This window comes from Bombina bombina, chromosome 6 (assembly GCF_027579735.1).
Source record: "Bombina bombina isolate aBomBom1 chromosome 6, aBomBom1.pri, whole genome shotgun sequence".
Taxonomy (NCBI): Eukaryota; Metazoa; Chordata; class Amphibia; order Anura; family Bombinatoridae; genus Bombina; species Bombina bombina.
Window position 1 is genome coordinate 40442025 of NC_069504.1, and position 20153 is coordinate 40462177.

The window sequence follows — 20153 nt, forward strand, 5'->3', positions numbered from 1 at the left end:
TGGGACAAGGTTAAGATTCCTAAGATTCTATCCTTCCTTCAAGAAGGATTGGAAAAAGGATTATCTGCAAGTTCCCTGAAGGGACAGATTTCTGCCTTGTCTGTGTTACTTCACAAAAAGCTGGCAGCTGTACCAGATGTTCAAGCCTTTGTTCAGGCTCTGGTTAGAATTAAGCCTGTTTACAAACCTTTGACTCCTCCTTGGAGTCTCAACTTAGTTCTTTCAGTTCTTCAGGGGGTTCCGTTTGAACCCTTACATTCCGTTGATATTAAGCTATTATCTTGGAAAGTTTTGTTTTTAGTTGCAATTTCTTCTGCTAGAAGAGTTTCAGAATTATCTGCTCTGCAGTGTTCTCCTCCTTATCTGGTGTTCCATGCAGATAAGGTGGTTTTACGTACTAAACCTGGTTTTCTTCCAAAAGTTGTTTCTAACAAAAACATTAACCAGGAGATTATCGTACCTTCTCTGTGTCCGAAACCAGTTTCAAAGAAGGAACGTTTGTTGCACAATTTGGATGTTGTTCGCGCTCTAAAATTCTATTTAGATGCTACAAAGGATTTTAGACAAACATCTTCCTTGTTTGTTGTTTATTCCGGTAAAAGGAGAGCACGGCAGCCTCCCGAAAGAATCACAGCTCATTCCACTAGGGCTGTGGCTTCCACATGGGCCTTCAAGAACGAGGCTTCTGTTGATCAGATATGTAGGGCAGCGACTTGGTCTTCACTGCACACTTTTACCAAATTTTACAAGTTTGATACTTTTGCTTCTTCTGAGGCTATTTTTGGGAGAAAGGTTTTGCAAGCCGTGGTGCCTTCCATTTAGGTGACCTGATTTGCTCCCTCCCTTCATCCGTGTCCTAAAGCTTTGGTATTGGTTCCCACAAGTAAGGATGACGCCGTGGACCGGACACACCTATGTTGGAGAAAACAGAATTTATGTTTACCTGATAAATTACTTTCTCCAACGGTGTGTCCGGTCCACGGCCCGCCCTGGTTTTTTTAATCAGGTCTGATGATTTATTTTCTTTAACTACAGTCACCACGGTACCATATGGTTTCTCCTATGCAAATATTCCTCCTTAACGTCGGTCGAATGACTGGGGTAGGCGGAGCCTAGGAGGGATCATGTGACCAGCTTTGCTGGGCTCTTTGCCATTTCCTGTTGGGGAAGAGAATATCCCACAAGTAAGGATGACGCCGTGGACCGGACACACCGTTGGAGAAAGTAATTTATCAGGTAAACATAAATTCTGTTTTTTCTTGAAGGATGCAGACTTCTTCCTGTACCACTGCTTGAAGAAGGTGTCTTCCAGAAACTGGCAGTAGGACTGGGAGTTGAGCTTGACTCCATCCTCAACCCGAAAAGGCCCCACAAGCTCATCTTTGATGATACCAGCCCAAACCAGTACTCTACCTCCACCTTGCTGGCGTCTGAGTCGGACTGGAGCTCTCTGCCCTTTACCAATCCAGCCACGGGCCCATCCATCTGGCCCATCAAGACTCACTCTCATTTCATCAGTCCATAAAACCTTAGAAAAATTAGTCTTGAGATATTTCTTGGCCCAGTCTTGACGTTTCAGCTTGTGTGTCTTGTTCAGTGGTGGTTGTCTTTCAGCCTTTCTTACCTTGGCAAAGTCTCTGATTATTGCACACCTTTTGCTTTTGGGCACTCCAGTGATGTTGCAGCTCTGAAATATGGCCAAACTGGTGGCAAGTGGCATCTTGGCAGCTGCACGCTTGACTTTTCTCAGTTCATGGGCAGTTATTTTGCGCCTTGGTTTTTCCACACGCTTCTTGCGACCCTGTTGACTATTTTGAATGAAACGCTTGATTGTTCGATGATCACGCTTCAGAAGCTTTGCAATTTTAAGAGTGCTTCATCCCTCTGCAAGATATCTCACTATTTTTGACTTTTCTGAGCCTGTCAAGTCCTTCTTTTGACCCATTTCGCCAAAGGAAAGGAAGTTGCCTAATAATTATGCACACCTGATATAGGGTTTTGATGTCATTAGACCACACCCCTTCTCATTACAGAGATGCACATCACCTAATATGCTTAATTGGTAGTAGGCTTTCGAGCCTATACAGCTTGGAGTAAGACAACATGCATAAAGAGGATGATGTGGTCAAAATACTCATTTGCCTAATAATTCTGCACACAGTGTATGTGTGTGTGTATATATATATATATATATATATATATATATATATATATATATATATATATATATATATATATATATATATATATTTAAACATGTATATGTATGTATTTCTATGTTAAAGCCATTTGCCTGCCTTTTTTTTTTTTAACACCTGTGACCTCATTACTTTGAGCCCTTATAACTTTTTTTGTGCAATATTGTTTGTGAATAATTTTTATTATATGGTGTTATTATAAGTGTAACTGTACTTTTTAATGTATTTTTCTTCTTAAATAGAGTCCACAGCTGCATTCATTACTTTTGGGAAATAAGAACCTGGCCACCAGGAGGAGGCAAAGACACCACAGCCAAAGGCTTAAATACTCCTCCCACTCCCCTCATCCCCCAGTCATTCTTTGCCTTTCATCTCAGGAGGATGGCAGAGACGTGTCAGAATTTTAATTTTCCTTTTTTGTCTCTTATGGAGGGTAGTACTCTTCGGTATTGTATAGGAGTTTTAAGTAGTCCTGTCAGTCTCTCAGTGATGGGTTGGATGAAAGTTAGGGTCCGGAGATACAGGAAGTTTCTTTCTACGAAACCATCCCGACTCATATTAACAGCTCCTCAAGCAATCAGCATTGTCGAACTTTGCTTCCTGTTTTCTTTTCTCAAGTCCATGGTGGAGGCGATGCTACTATTCGTCGGCTATTGGACAGGGGGGTTTATAATTATGTTTCTTATGTGATTCAACCTGCTTATGTGTGAGGATTATGGGCTCGTGGTTCGGAACTTTGAGGCCTTTGGAAGTGACGCGGCCTTTTGGCTGGGCGTGCTTTTTGGACTATACGGTTCACCCTGTGTCCGTGTGTGGTTACGCTCTGTTCCCATTTCTGCATTCCCAACTGTGTGGCGTCTGAGAATATTCTAGTCTGCGGGGGTCTGGTCATATTTGGGGGTGAGTGCCCCAGCCATTGGTGGTGTCAGGTGCCGTTTTTGTTTTTTTCTGAATAGTCCATATTACTATATCCTCTTTACAGTTATGGGGGATACTGATGCTGAGACTGAATCTGAAATGAGTACAGTTACGGATGACTCTTATTCCGACACAATTATAATATCTGATTCAGATTCTGTGTCCGGTGATGAATCCGGTGTAGCCTCGTTGACTCCTGTCAACCATTCTTGTTCCATATGCAATATGAGAGCACCCGGTTTCTCAGGCTTGGGGAACCAGGGATCTGCTGAGCCATCCGCCTCTGGGGGGGTCCTGTCTCCCATGGAGCGAGTTGCCTATTTATTCTTCCCCCTACACATGCGGGTAACCTAGTTTATAGTTCCTCCACGCGGGGTGGTGTGTTCCCCCCCCACAGCTTGCAGCACGTTTTCGTCCTTCAGATAATGTGGGCGCTTGCTCGTCTGCATAGTCCAGACGTTATTGCTTTGAGAATGTGCTTTTTCCCTATTTTCCCGGGTATTCAGCCTTGGGCTGGGCCTCCGCAGTATCCTGAGGGTTCTGTTCCGGAGTGTTGTGCTTTTCTGTACTGGATTGCGCGCCTTTGCGTATTGCTCAGACATCTGTTTGAGTCACTGAATGACCCTATAGTTCACAGATATGGGAATTTTCAGTCTGATGGTCAGAATGGTACAACTTATTAGACATATGGGAATGAGGTAATCTCCTATTGTCCTTTATATGGAGTTCTTTCCCAGTTTTTGTAAGATGGGGCTCCGTTTGTCTGGTGTTACGGGTAGGCCGCGTCTTTTTTGGGCGTTAACCTAAGGGTTGCCTTATTTTATTTTGTATCCTATGGATGTCTTTTATTTGTTTTTTGTTTCCTTCGGGAACCATCTGGGATTGATACCTTGTTACTTCTGCGGAAGTTGTTTGGACATGTTAGTCCTATGTTTAAAAAAATATCTTTTGTTTTCCCCTATGAGGGAAGGTTTATGCAGATTGACGGTTAGGATCCCTGGTATAGGCTGGTCCTGTCGGGTCCGTTCGGTCTTACGGCTGTTCAGACACGTGGCGCTGGTCTGCTGAGCAGGTTCGGTGGAAGCGCTGAGTGCTCAGGTTATCATTGTTTTTCATGTTCCACTAAGCATTCAAGAAGAACTTGTAGGTTCGTGAGGCGGGAAGGATTGACTCAGTCCTTATAGCCTCCAGTCATAGATGTCTGGGCGGAGGAATGTCACTATCTGTCTTCTGATTTTATCAGAATCTAGAGTTCCTCCTCCATGTGGGGAGAGGTTTGGTGGGCTTAGGCCCCGTCACCGCTGTTTGAGTGGTTTGGCCTTCAGTTTTAGGTCAATGGATGGTTCTCTCTTAGAAAATATTTTTGACTGAAAAAAATGTGATATATTGGTTTTAAATGGAAGACAGTTCTTGAGTACAAAGTCCCTTTACCTGTTGCATACAAGTTTATAAGGGATTTGCTGCAGTTTAAAGGGACAGTCTACTCCAGAAATGTTATTGTTTAAAAAGATAGATAATCCCTTTATAACCCGTTCCCCAGTTTTGCATAACCAGCACGGTTATATTAATACACTTTTTACCTCTGATTACTTTGTATCTAATCCTCTGCAGACTGCCCCCTTATCTCAGTGCCTTTGACAGACTTGCATTTTAGCCAATCAGTGCTGACTCCTAGGTAACTCCAAGGGCGTGAGCACAATGTTATCTATATGGTACACACAAACTAGCACTTTCTGACTGTGATAAACTGTCCAAATGCACTGAGATAAGAGGCGGTTTTCAATGGTTTAGAAATCAGTTTGAGCCTTCCTATATTTAGCTTACAATAAAGAATATCAAGAGAACAAAGCAAATTTGATGATAAAAGTAAAATGGAAAGTTGTTTAAAATTGGGTGCCTTATCTGAATCATGAAAGTTTAATTTTGTCTAGACTGTCCCTTTAATTTGCACATTGAAGCAGCGCATGAATCTATTGATGTGTTTTTGTTATTTGTCACAAAATCAGAATCTCTCTAAAGTTATATATTTTTTTCGGGTCATTAAATTGCTTCTGTTTACAAAGTCTGTGCCATTCTGTCGTCCTAACAAGTGCTGGTTTGTTGTTACCTCGAAGTTAAATTCCCAGCGCTCATCAGGTTTCTTTTGCTTATTTCTACACTTTTCTTCAGAAGAGATTGAATCAGACAGGAATCTTTTTGTGCAAAATAAAGATTTTCTGGGCCTGTTAGAAGGGCCACTTTGTAGCAGTAAATTGGGGCTCTGTATCCACGTGAAATGAAAACCCTGTACAGTAACTTTGTCTGTTATGTGATTATCTTTTCTGGAGCAATACAAATGTGTTTATAAAAAAGCACAATGTGTCTGTGTCCACTGGAACAGAAAAATGTGCTGATCTAGGACAAGTCGGGCATATTTCTGTCCCTTTTTGGAAGCTTGTGAGGTTTTCTGGGCTGCACCTGCGTATTGAGACGCTCTGCTTCATATAACCAGTAAGCATATCCCATCCGTTAACAATGTTGCAAAGTTCTGATGAGTCTTCTAGTCCGGCAGAGCCAGGTAAATACCAAAGATTTGCTGCCTACTTATCGGATGCATCCTTAATAGATGGTGCTTTAAATAATATCTACTGAGGATGTATCTTATTTTTTTTTTGTTCCATTAAAGAAAATAAAGCTCAAAATTGAAAGCATTTTTATCTATTTTAATTTTGAAAATAAGCATTTTTTTTCCCAGTAAACCCATAAATTAGACTAATGCTTTTAGTAAATGTTTATAATTGCTGCAGCTTTTACTGCGCACAGAAAATATGTACATATGCCCTTTGCACGCTACATCATGTCTGCTCCTAGAGTCAGCGATGGTATGTATTGTTTAGAGATTTAGCGACTCATAATATATGCTTTCTGGGCAGACGTAGTGTTTGTACCCAGGGCATGTGCATAGTATACAGTAAAAACTGTCACCGAAGCTGTCACAAGCAGTTTTGCTAATGTGTAATGACAATTTCGATACATTCATGCACATTTAAATCTTGAGCTTTATGTCCCTTTTAAAATACTTCCGTATTTTACCTGCTTTTGTCTTGGGTAGCTTGTCGCACACTGTTGATTTAGGGGATGCAATGTGCATAAATGTGTCCTCCTGTGAGTGTTTCTGTGGCTGTCTGTGTTTATGTCTTTGTTCTTTGTTTTGTGTCTCTATGAGTGTGTATGTATTTTGTTTCTGTGGATCTCTCTGTGAGGGTGGGTGTGTATGTCTTTGTGTAATTTTTTTTAGCTTTTTCTATGGGTGTCTCTGTGAGGATGTGTGTATGTTGTCTTTGTGTATTTTCTCTGGATGCCTCTGAGGGTGGGTGTGTATGTCTGTGTTTTCTGTGGATGTCTCGGTGAGGGTGTGTGTGTATGTATGTATGTCTGTGTTTTCTGTAGATGTCTCTGTGAGGGTGCGTGTTTTCTATGGGTGTCTCTGTGAGTGTGTGTGTATGTCTTTGTGTGTTTTCTGTGGATGTCTCAGTGTGTGTTTTCTGAGGCTGTTTCTGTCGGTGTTTCCTTGGGTGTATGTGCAAGTTTGTGTGTGTGTGTGTGTCTTTGTGTGTTTTCTGAGGCTGTCTCTGTCGGTGTTTCCGTTGGGTGTATGTGCAAGTTTGAGTTTGTGTGTGTGTATTGTCTGTTCCTATATTCACATCTTTCTACAGACTTTGAGACTAATGAGACCTTTCCGGAAGTCACCAATCTACCATTTAACCTTTAAATTATTGTTTAGGCAGCTCAGGGCCCTTCCTTTCAGCCACTGCATGCTGTTGTCATCATTTAGTTGGCATCTTCCTTTACAAAAAGATAATCAGAACTCCATATTTTGTTTTCTAAATCTTTTTTTTTTTTTTTTTTTTTTTTTTTTTTTTTTTTTTTTTACAAAACTTTAGTTTACCTCATTACTTGTCAGGTCAATGTAAACAAGTGCTAAGTGTCTGTGTCTGAGTGTGTTTCTTTGCGTGTCTGCTAGAGTGTCTATATGTGAATCCTTATGTGTGAGTGTGTTTTAGTGTATGAGTGTGTCTGTGTATGTTACTACCTTTACAACATTTCCAAGTTTAAATAGACACTTAAGAATAAAGTGCATATACTTTTTAGTCACTTGGTCAAAAATTGCACATGTCAAAGGAGGGGGGGGGGGCCTGATCAATGGTTAAGTCAGGGGCCCCAAAATTTCTAGTGGCGGCCCTGGGTGCACTCGATGGATCTTCTAGTTATCTACTGGTAAATTGTTTGTGTTTAAAATGTATTTGATATCATTTCTATCTTCGTCTTGTTGCTGTCCTATTCACTCAAACTTTAAATGTATAATTTCTCTTATAAAATACCCACATGCCATCGTCTCGTCTCCCCAAATATTGTTTCCCAGCGAAATTATTATTTAATTGTCAACAGTTCAGAAAGATTGTAATATTATACATAAGTACATATTCTTTTAGCCGTGATCCTACACCTGAATCACATAGTAATATAACAGGCAGTTATTGTATATTTACATTTTTATTCTTGTTGTTTTCAGATTACAGATACAAGAAAGATGAGCTTTTTAAGAGAATTAAAGTTGCCACATTTGCCCAGCTGGTGAGCATACACTTTTATACTATGTCTATAGTGTGGCTATTGCTATATATATAATGCAATGGTCTAAATAAGTTGCTGATGTAGACGCAAAAAGTCCCTTGTTTTGTATAAAAATAAAGATAATCTATAGTTTACATTTCCTACCCACACTAGTCGTCAATAGTATTAGACATGCAAAGTGCACCATTGTCATTGGCACATTCTTATCTTTAATCCTAAACTCCAGTGGGAATACTTTGTGCTGGATATGTATATTTTAACCTAAAGACTTACCCAGTCTTGTTATAAACAAATAATATCATTCCAAGGGTATGTATCTCCCAGTTCCAAAAACATTTGTACAATACTCCAAGTACTTCTGTCCAGCACCCAGTACTACCCTCAGGGACTGAGGGTTAGAGGTTTATAAATAATCTAGGTACCAAATGATGCCTTGTCACTGTGCGGTCTACAGGTCCTTCAGGTGGCATCTTTATCAGAAGAGAATGAAGATGACATAGAAACCGAGAGGCTGCAGATGTTGGGAGGTAAGGAATACCTGAATACTCTGTGATAATGCTGTGTATTGTAAGGAATACCTGAATACTCTGTGATAATGCTGTGTATTGTACGGTATACCTGAATACTCTGTGATAATGCTGTGTATTGTAGGGAATACCTGAATACTCTGTGATAATGCTGTGTATTGTAGGGAATAACTGAATACTCTGATAATGCTGTGTATTGTAGGGAATACCTGAATACTCTGTGATAATGCTGTGTATTGTAGGGAATACCTGAATACTCTGTGATAATGCTGTGTATTGTAGGGAATACCTGAATACTCTGTGATAATGCTGTGTATTGTAGGGAATACTTGAATACTCTGTGATAATGCTGTGTATTGTAGGGAATACCTGAATACTCTGTGATAATGTGTATTGTAGGGAATACCTGAATACTCTGTGATAATGCTGTGTACTGTAGGGAATACCTGAATACTCTGTGATAATGCTGTGTATTGTAGGGAATACCTGAATACTCTGTGATAATGCTGTGTATTGTAGGGAATACCTGAATACTCTGTGATAATGCTGTGTATTGTAGGGAATACCTGAATACTCTGTGATAATGCTGTGTATTGTAGGGAATACCTGAATACTCTGTGATAATGTGTATTGTAGGGAATACCTGAATACTCTGTGATAATGTGTATTGTAGGGAATACCTGAATACTCTGTGATAATGCTGTGTATTGTAGGGAATACCTGAATACTCTGTGATAATGCTGTGTATTGTAGGGAATACCTTAATACTCTGTGATAATGCTGTGTATTGTAGGGAATACCTAAATACTCTGTGATAATGCTGTGTATTGTAGGGAATACCTGAATACTCTGTGATAATGCTGTGTATTGTAGGGAATACCTGAATACTCTGTGATAATGTGTATTGTAGGGAATACCTGAATACTCTGTGATAATGCTGTGTATTGTAGGGAATACCTGAATACTCTGTGATAATGCTGTGTATTGTAGGGAATACCTGAATACTCTGTGATAATGATGTGTATTGTAAGGAATACCTGAATACTCTGATAATGCTGTGTATTGTAAGGAATACCTGAATAAACATAATGATGTGTATTTCTCCAACATTGGTGTGTCCGGTCCACAGCGTCATCCTTACTTGTGGGAATATCTCTTCCCCAACAGGAAATGGCAAAGAGTCCCAGCAAAGCTGGCCATATAGTCCCTCCTAGGCTCCGCCCACCCCAGTCATTCTCTTTGCCGTTGCACAGGCAACATCTCCACGGAGATGGTTAAGAGTATGTGGTGTTTAGTTGTAGTTTTTTATTCTACTATCAAGAGTTTGTTATTTTAAAATAGTGCTGGTATGTACTATTTACTCTGAAACAGAAAAAGATGAAGAATTCTGTTTGTGAGAGGAAGATGATTTTAGCAGACAGTAACTAAAATCGATTGCTGTTTCCACATAGGACTGTTGAGATGAAGTAACTTCAGTTGGGGGAAACAGTTAGCAGACTTTTCTGCTTAAGGTATGACTAGCCATATTTCTAACAAGACTGTGTAATGCTGGAAGGCTGTCTTTTCCCCTCATGGGGACCGGTAAGCCATTTTCTTAGTCTCAAGCAGAATAAAGGGCTTAATATGGGCTATAAAACTGGTAGACACTTTTATGGGCAAAATCGATTGCTTTATTTGGGCATTTTATACATGTTTATGCTGGTATTTCACACTTATAAACTTGGGGAACGTTTTTTAACGTCGGGCACTATGTTAGACACCTTTTCCAGTCAGGAAGGGCCTTCCCAGTTGTAGGCTGAGCCTCATTTTCGCGCCATTACTGCGCAGTTGTTTTTGAGAGCAAGACATGCAGATGCATGTGTGAGGACCTGAAGATAGTTGGAAAAGTTCCTAGAAGGCGTCATTTGGTATCGTATTCCCCTCTGGGCTTGGTAAAGTCGCAGAAAAGGCTGTAGCTGGGACTGTAGAGGGGTTAAAACTGTAACCGGCTCCGGTTTCGTTATTTTAAGGGTTAAAGCTCTGAAAATTGGTGTGCAATACTTTTAATGCTTTAAGACACTGTGGTGACATTTTGGTAAATTGGAATTTGAACAATTCCTTCATATTTTTTCACATATTCAGTAATAAAGTGTGCTCTGTTTAAAATTTAAAGAGACAGTAACGGTTTTGTTTTAAAACGTTTTTTCTGTTTTACTGACAAGTTTAAGCCTGTTTAACATGTCTCTGCCTTCAGATAAGCTATGTTCTATATGTATGAAAGTCAATGTGTCTCCCCCTTCTAAATTATGTGATAATTGTGCCAAAGCGTCCAAACAAAGTAAGGACAGTACTGTCACAGATAATGAAGTTGCCCAAGATGATTCATCAGATGAAGGGAGTAGACATGGTTCTACATCATCTCCTTCTGTGTCTACACCAGTTTTGCCCACACAGGAGGCCCCTAGTACTTCTAGCGCGCCAATGCTTATTACCATGCAACAATTGACGGCTGTAATGGATAACTCCATAGCAAATATTTTATCCAAAATGCCTGCATATCAGAGAGAGCGCGATTGCTCTGTTTTAAACACTGAAGAGCAGGAGGGCGCTGATGATAATTGTTCTGTCATACCCTCACACCAATCTGAAGGGGCCATGAGGGAGGTTTTGTCAGATGGGGAAATTTCAGATTCAGGAAAAATTTCCCAACAGGCTGAACCTGATGTTGTGACATTTAAATTTAAATTAGAACATCTCCGCGCACTGCTTAAGGAGGTGTTATCTACTCTGGATGTTTGTGACAACCTGGTCATTCCAGAAAAATTATGCAAGATGGACAAGTTCCTAGAGGTTCCGGTGCACCCCGACGCTTTTCCTATACCCAAGCGGGTGGCGGACATAGTGAATAAGGAATGGGAGAAGCCCGGCATACCTTTTGTTCCCCCTCCTATATTTAAGGAATTATTTCCTATGGTCGACCCCAGAAAGGACTTATGGCAGACAGTCCCTAAGGTCGAGGGGGCAGTTTCTACTCTAAACAAGCGCACTACTATTCCTATCGAGGATAATTGTGCTTTCAAAGATCCTATGGATAAAAAATTGGAGGGTTTGCTTAAAAAGATTTTTGTACAGCAAGGTTACCTTCTTCAACCCATTTCGTGCATTGTTCCTGTCACTACAGCAGCGCGGTTCTGGTTCGAGGAACTAGAAAAGTCGCTCAGTAGAGAGACTCCATATGAGGAGGTTATGGACAGAGTTCACGCACTTAAGTTGGCTAACTCTTTTATTTTAGATGCCGCTTTGCAAATAGCTAGATTAGCGGCGAAAAATTCAGGGTTTGCAATTGTGGCGCGCAGAGCGCTTTGGCTAAAGTCTTGGTCAGCGGATGTATCATCCAAGACAAAATTGCTTAATATCCCCTTCAAGGGTAAAACTCTCTTTGGACCAGAATTGAAAGAGATTATCTCAGACATCACTGGGGGTAAGGGCCACGCCCTCCCACAAGATAGGCCTTTCAAAGCCAAGAATAAGTCTAATTTTTGTTCCTTTCGTAATTTCAGGAACGGACCGGGCTCTAATTCTGCATCCTCTAAGCAAGAGGGTAATACCTCACAGACTAAACCAGCCTGGAAACCGATGCAAGGCTGGAACAAGGGTAAGCAGGCCAAGAAGCCTGCCGCTGCTAACAAAACAGCATGAAGGAGTAGCCCCCGATCCGGGACCGGATCTAGTGGGGGGCAGACTCTCTCTCTTTGCTCAGGCTTGGGCAAGAGATGTTCAGGATCCCTGGACGCTAGAAATAGTTTCTCAAGGTTATCTCCTGGAATTCAAGGAACTACCCCCAAGGGGAAGGTTCCACATGTCTCACTTATCCTCAAACCAAATAAAGAGACAGGCATTCTTACATTGTGTAGAAGACCTGTTAAAGATGGGAGTGATACACCCAGTTCCAACGGCGGAACAAGGAATGGGATTTTACTCAAATCTGTTTGTAGTTCCCAAAAAAGAGGGAACTTTCAGACCAATCCTGGATTTAAAGATCCTAAACAAATTTCTTAGAGTACCATCGTTCAAGATGGAAACCATTCGAACGATTCTACCCACAATCCAGGAAGGTCAATTTATGACTACCGTGGATCTAAAGGATGCGTATCTACATATCCCTATCTACAAAGAACATCATCAGTTCCTAAGGTTCGCCTTTCTGGACAAACATTACCAGTTTGTGGCCCTCCCATTCGGGTTAGCCACTGCTCCAAGGATTTTCACAAAGGTACTCGGATCCCTTCTAGCGGTTCTAAGACCAAGGGGCATTGCAGTAGTACCGTACTTGGACGACATTCTAATACAAGTGTCGTCTCTTTCAAAGGCAAAGGCTCACTCAGACATCGTTCTGGCCTTTCTCAGATCTCACGGATGGAAGGTGAACATAGAAAAAAGTTCCCTGTCTCCGTCGACAAGAGTTCCCTTCTTGGGAACAATAATAGATTCCTTAGAAATGAGGATTTTCTTGACAGAAGTCAGAAAGTCAAAACTTCTAAACGCTTGTCAAGTTCTTCATTCTATTCCTCGTCCTTCCGTAGCTCAGTGCATGGAAGTAGTAGGATTGATGGTTGCAGCAATGGACATAGTTCCTTTTGCGCGAATTCATCTAAGACCATTACAACTGTGCATGCTGAAACAGTGGAATGGGGACTATACAGACTTGTCTCCAGTGATTCAAGTAGATCAGAAGACCAGAGACTCACTCCGTTGGTGGCTAACCCAGGATCACCTGTCCCAGGGAATGAGCTTCCGCAGACCAGAGTGGGTCATCGTCACGACTGACGCCAGCCTAGTGGGCTGGGGCGCGGTCTGGGAATCCCTGAAAGCTCAGGGACTATGGTCTCAGGAAGAGTCTCTTCTCCCGATAAACATTCTGGAACTAAGAGCGATATTCAATGCTCTCAGGGCTTGGCCTCAGCTAGCAAAGGCCAGATTCATAAGATTCCAATCAGACAACATGACGACTGTTGCGTATATCAATCATCAGGGGGGAACAAGGCGTTCCCTGGCGATGAAAGAAGTGACCAAAATAATACAATGGGCGGAGAATCACTCCTGCCACCTATCTGCGATCCACATTCCAGGTGTGGAAAACTGGGAAGCGGATTATTTGAGTCGTCAGACATTCCATCCGGGGGAGTGGGAACTCCACCCGGAGATCTTTGCCCAGTTGACGCAACTATGGGGCATTCCAGATATGGATCTGATGGCGTCTCGTCAGAACTTCAAGGTTCCTTGCTACGGGTCCAGATCCAGGGATCCCAAGGCGACTCTAGTGGATGCACTAGTAGCGCCTTGGACCTTCAACCTAGCTTATGTGTTTCCACCGTTTCCTCTCATTCCCAGGCTGGTAGCCAGGATCAAACAGGAGAGGGCCTCAGTGATCTTGATAGCTCCTGCGTGGCCACGCAGGACTTGGTATGCAGACCTGGTGAATATGTCATCGGTTCCACCATGGAAGCTACCTTTGAGAGAGGACCTTCTTGTTCAGGGTCCATTCGAACATCCAAATCTGGTCTCCCTCCAGCTGACGGCTTGGAGATTGAACGCTTGATTCTATCAAAGCGTGGGTTTTCAGATTCTGTGATAGATACTCTGGTTCAAGCCAGAAAACCGGTAACTAGAAAGATTTACCATAAAATATGGAAAAGATATATCTGCTGGTGTGAATCCAAGGGATTCCCATGGAATAGGATAAAAATTCCTAGGATTCTTTCCTTTCTACAAGAAGGTTTGGATAAAGGATTATCTGCGAGTTCTCTAAAGGGACAGATTTCTGCTTTATCTGTCTTACTACACAAACGACTGGCAGTTGTGCCAGATGTTCAAGCATTTGTTCAGGCTTTGGTTAGGATCAAGCCTGTTTACAGACCTTTGACTCCTCCCTGGAGTTTAAATCTAGTTCTTTCAGTTCTTCAAGGGGTTCCGTTTGAACCTTTACATTCCATAGATATTAAGTTGTTATCTTGGAAAGTTTTGTTTTTGGTTGCTATTTCTTCTGCTAGAAGAGTTTCTGAGTTATCTGCTCTACAGTGTACTCCGCCCTATCTGGTGTTCCATTCAGATAAGGTTGTTTTGCGTACTAAGCCTGGTTTTCTACCAAAGGTTGTTTCCAACAAAAATATTAATCAGGAGATAGTTGTACCTTCTTTGTGTCCGAATCCAGTTTCAAAGAAGGAACGTTTGCTACACAATTTAGATGTAGTCCGTGCTCTAAAATTCTACTTAGAAGCTACAAAAGAGTTCAGACAAACTTCTTCTCTGTTTGTCGTCTATTCTGGTAAAAGGAGAGGTCAAAAAGCAACTTCTACCTCTCTTTCCTTTTGGCTTAAAAGCATCATCCGATTGGCTTATGAGACTGCCGGACGGCAGCCTCCTGAAAGAATCACAGCTCACTCCACTAGGGCTGTAGCTTCCACATGGGCCTTCAAGAACGAGGCTTCTGTTGATCAGATATGTAAGACAGCGACTTGGTCTTCACTGCACACTTTTACCAAATTTTACAAATTTGATACTTTTGCTTCTTCGGAGGCTATTTTTGGGAGAAAGGTTTTGCAAGCCGTGGTGCCTTCCGTTTAGGTAACCTGATTTGCTCCCTCCCTTCATCCGTGTCCTAAAGCTTTGGTATTGGTTCCCACAAGTAAGGATGACGCCGTGGACCGGACACACCAATGTTGGAGAAAACAGAATTTATGCTTACCTGATAAATTACTTTCTCCAGCGGTGTGTCCGGTCCACGGCCCGCCCTGGTTTTTTTAATCAGGTCTGATGAATTATTTTCTCTAACTACAGTCACCACGGCACCCTATGGTTTCTCCTATTTTTTTCCTCCTGTCCGTCGGTCGAATGACTGGGGTGGGCGGAGCCTAGGAGGGACTATATGGCCAGCTTTGCTAGGACTCTTTGCCATTTCCTGTTGGGGAAGAGATATTCCCACAAGTAAGGATGACGCCGTGGACCGGACACACCGTTGGAGAAAGTAATTTATCAGGTAAGCATAAATTCTGTTTTTTAGGGAATACCTGAATACTCTGTGATAATGCTGTGTATTGTAAGGAATACCTGAATACTCTGTGATAATGCTGTGTATTGTAAGGAATACCTGAATACTCTGATAATGATGTGTATTGTAGGGAATACCTGAATACTCTGTGATAATGATGTGTATTGTAAGGAATACCTGAATACTCTGTGATAATGCTGTGTATTGTAGGGAATACCTGAATACTCTGATAATGCTGTGTATTGTAAGGAATACCTGAATACTCTGATAATGCTGTGTATTGTAAGGAATACCTGAATACTCTGTGATAATGATTTGTATTGTACGGTATACCTGAATACTCGGTGATAATGCTGTGTATTGTAAGGAATACCTGAATACTCGGTGATAATGCTGTGTATTGTAAGGAATACCTGAATACTCTGATAATGATGTGTATTGTAGGGAATACCTGAATACTCTGTGATAATGCTGTGTATTGTAAGGAATACCTGAATACTCTGATAGTGATGTGTATTGTAAGGAATACCTGAATACTCGGTGATAATGCTGTGTATTGTAAGGAATACCTGAATACTCTGTGATAATGCTTTGTATTGTAGGGAATACCTGAATACTCTGATAATGCTGTGTATTGTAAGGAATACCTGAATACTCTGTGATAATGATGTGTATTGTACGGTATAACAGAAGACAGGAGCGCTTGAAGCTGAAGGTGAATTAACTCTAAACGTGAATTATTAAGTGCGATAAAACCAGGTATATCCTATAATTCGCTAGTGGTATATCCTAGTAGAATAAAGGTGCTAATCAAAAACAAAAACAAAATTACTTCAAAGTACCAGGTGTATCCCTTTAAATAGTGCACTAGTGTTCTAAATATGTTAAGATACTAATGGTTAAAAAAGAAGACCAAATCTTACATATATAAAAAGGGGCTATGCCAATTTAATATACATAATAAAACACAAAAGGATAGTATTAAGAATTCTTATCTATAAATACATAAAACTAACGGACGTCTCCGTTAAAAATAGAGCTATGTATATAGGAAGATCCGTTAATGTGGACCAGTGGAACTAATTTCAGTTCAAGTTAGAAAGTTAACATGAGTGATTTCCAGAGTCAATACTCTCAGAAAGCGATCAACCGCAGGCTTACCCCCACACTGTGTGCTCTGAAGTCTCTGTAATCAAAGTTACCGCCGTAGCGGGGTGACGTCACCTTTATGGGCGCTGTCCTGGATCAGCCTCCTGATTGGTCCTTTGTCGGAGCGGCTTCGGAAGGTAACTGTAATTTTCGGTACTAAAGTATCTGCTCTTAAGTGTCTACCAACATGCAAGATACCTTTGAAGGAGTGATGTATAGATAAAGTAGCTTTGTCCAATCCCCAAACGGAGGGGCTCTGATTTCACTCTGCGATAAAGTTCTGTGCAGTAGTACCCTTGTCAGACTATGCCGACCTTGTTGCCAATACTGTCAGTCTCTGCCAGCACAGCTAACGATTGCCAATTTTCAATTGTACAAAGGGTAACGATTTCCTGCAGCAATTCACACTCACGAGTGTAGCTCCAGCTTAGAATGTAAATAGAATAACTATAGTTGTGACTTCATCAACGCGTTTCTCCCTATACAGGGCTTTTTCAAGATGAGTTAGTCACAGCATATGCACCTTTTTAAAGGTGTATCCCAAATCTCATTGGTCCAAAGTTCATTAGTAGTTTCTAAAGGTGGAAATGATCTTGAATTGCAAAAATTCTTTTTCAATATTTAAGGTGGTATTGGCAAACCTAAATAGTGAGGCAACCAATCCTATACAATATATTTCATAATAATAAATAAATGATTTGATATATAAAATAATAAAATTAGAAGATAAATGTACTAAATTACATACATTAACATTGTTTACCAGCAGCATAACTATAATATGTCATGAGCTGACACTGAGAAAATACAATATACATATATAAAACAGAGCTAAAACAAATAAATATAGGGGACTTAAAAGTTAGTATTATCTTAGTCTAACCAGTAACGACATTAACTAGTCTAATAAAAAAGGGGAGATGCCCAACTCAGAGTTTAGACCAGCAGGATATAGTGTATCATACTTGTATATAAATTCAGCCTCTTTTAGTTTTAGGAATTTTTCTGTTTCCTCCTCTCCAATTCTGCTTGACATGCATTATCCCCCAGTATTTTAAATCTTTTGTGTTCCCATTATGTATTTGTTTAAAGTGCTTATAGATTAGTGTCCTCAACTCCTTTCTCAATGCATAGGAGGTGTTCCCTTATTCTATCTCTTATCATTCTCTTGGTCTCTCCAAAATACACCAAATTACATGTGCATTTAATAACATAGACTACCCCTTTGGTTGAGCACCTGATGCATTCCTTAATGATAATTTCATCTCCTAACTTATGCAAATTTATAACACTTCTTTTATCGCTATGCTTACACGCCTTACAGGAATAGCAGGGAAAGAAACCGGATATCTTTTCTCCATATAAATTCTTTTGTGTGGAGCATAGTTTTTTATTTCCATTTCGAGCACTGGGTGCCAGAATGGATTTAAAGTTTTTTGTTTTTCTGAAAATCATTCTGGGTTTATCTGGGAGTGAACTTCCCAATATGGGATCAGCTTTAAGTATGGACCAATGTTTATTTAAAATCTTTCTCATAATGCCATGGTCAATGTTATATTCCATAATAAATGGGACATTGATCTTTTCTGTATTTTCATTGGGGTGTTTTTGTTTATATGAAAGGAGTGATCCCCTATCTGTCTCCCTTGCCCTATTCACGGCCCTATTTACAACCTCATCATTATATCCCCTATCCTTAATTTGATTCTCAAAATCTGAGAGTCTGGAACAGTTCTTTCTTACTCTCAGACTTTGGCCAACAGGGATATTGTCCTTCCATTGTTGGAGGTGGCAACTATTGGCATGTATAAAATTGTTGGAGTCCACCTCCTTAAAATGTGTCCTTGTTTCCAAACTCTTGTTAATAGCCATAATTTCTAAGTCTAAGAAAACAACTCTTTCCTTACTATAATCAAATGTAAAATGCATACCCATATTGTTGGCATTCATGTCAGTAAACAAATTTAGTACCTCTACTTCAGACCTCCGCCATATTATCAGGACATCATCGATTTACCTCCTATAGAGCACGAGGTTCGCACCATAGTCGCCATCCTGGAAAAAAGACTCTTCCCAGCTGCCAACAAACAGCTTGGCGTAACTTGGTGCGAACCTCGTGCCCATAGCGGTACCCTCTATCTGTAGATAAAACTTGTCGTTATACATAAAATAATTATTTTTCAATATAAAAGCTATGCTCTTTAGTAAAAAATCTTTTTGCTCTGACTTCATGTCTGGATCAGTGTCTAAATATTTCTTAATAGCCTTAATACCCTTCTCATGATCTATTATAGTATATAATGAAGTTATGTCTCCAGTAACTAAAATGAGATTGTCATGCCAGTCTAACTGTTCTAAAATATTGAGGACTTGCGTCGAGTCTCTTAAATATGAGTCTAGTTTCTTAACAAATTTCTGTAAATAGGTATCAACGTACTGTGAAAGATTCGAGGATAATGCCCCTATACCCGAAATAATCGGTCTACCCGGTGGTCGAGTCAGATTCTTATGTATCTTGGGAAGGAAGAATGGCACCTTGAATTAATTTTGATTTTGTTTTTGATTAGCACCTTTATTCTACTAGGATATACCACTAGCGAATTATAGGATATACCTGGTTTTATCGTATTTAATAATTCACGTTTAGAGTTAATTCACCTTCAGCTTCAAGCGCTCCTGTCTTCTGTTATTTTGTATCACTAGTTTCTGACCTATATTAGGGACCTTTAGGTCTTTCAGGAGTTTGGTGATTCACCCTGCTCTCATATTTAACCTTTTTTATTGTACGGTATACCTGAATACTCTGTGATAATGCTGTGTATTGTAAGGAATACCTGAATACTCTGTGATAATGCTGTGTATTGTAAGGAATACCTGAATACTCTGTGATAATGCTGTGTATTGTAAAGAATACCTGAATACTCTGTGATAATGCTGTGTATTGTAAAGAATACCTGAATACTCTGTGATAATGCTGTGTATTGTAAGGAATACCTGAATAATGTGTATTGTAAGGAATACCTGAATACTCTGATAATGATGTGTATTGTAAGGAATACCTGAATACTCTGATAATGATGTGTATTGTAAGGAATACCTGAATACTCTGATAATGATGTGTATTGTAAGGAATACCTGAATACTCTGTGATAATGCTGTGTATTGTAAGGAATACCTGAATACTCTGATAATGATGTGTATTGTAGGGAATACCTGAATACTCTGTGATAATGCTGTGTATTGTAAGGAATACCTGAATATTAGGTGATAATGCTGTGTATTGTAGGGAATACCTGAATACTCTGTTATAATGATGTGTATTGTAAGGAATACCTGAATATTCTGTGATAATGCCGTGTATTGTAGGGAATACCTGAATACTCTGTGGTCATGCTGTGTATTGTAAGGAATACCTGAATACTCTGTGATAATGCTGTGTATTGTAAGGAATACCTGAATACACTGTGATCATGCTGTGTATTGTAAGGAATACCTAAATACTCTGTGATAATGCTGTGTTTTGTAAGGAATACCTGAATACTCTGTGATAATGCTGTGTATTGTAAGGAATACCTGAATACTCTGTGATAATGCTGTGTATTGTAAAGAATACCTGAATACTCTGTGATAATGCTGTGTATTGTAAGGAATACCTGAATACTCTGTGATAATGATGTGTATTGTACACTAGTATACCTGAATACTCTGTGATAATGCTGT

General features: G+C 40.3%; 1 protein-coding gene across 1 annotated transcript in view; it reads left to right on the forward strand.

Moving 5' to 3' along the window:
* Positions 1 to 20153, forward strand: part of CEP41 (centrosomal protein 41) — a 230407-nt gene that overhangs the window by 109745 nt on the left and 100509 nt on the right. The window contains exons 4-5 of the mRNA XM_053716382.1: positions 7669 to 7730; positions 8185 to 8257. Of these exons, the coding sequence (XP_053572357.1) occupies positions 7669 to 7730; positions 8185 to 8257 (135 nt within the window). The remainder of the gene's footprint in view (positions 1 to 7668; positions 7731 to 8184; positions 8258 to 20153) is intronic.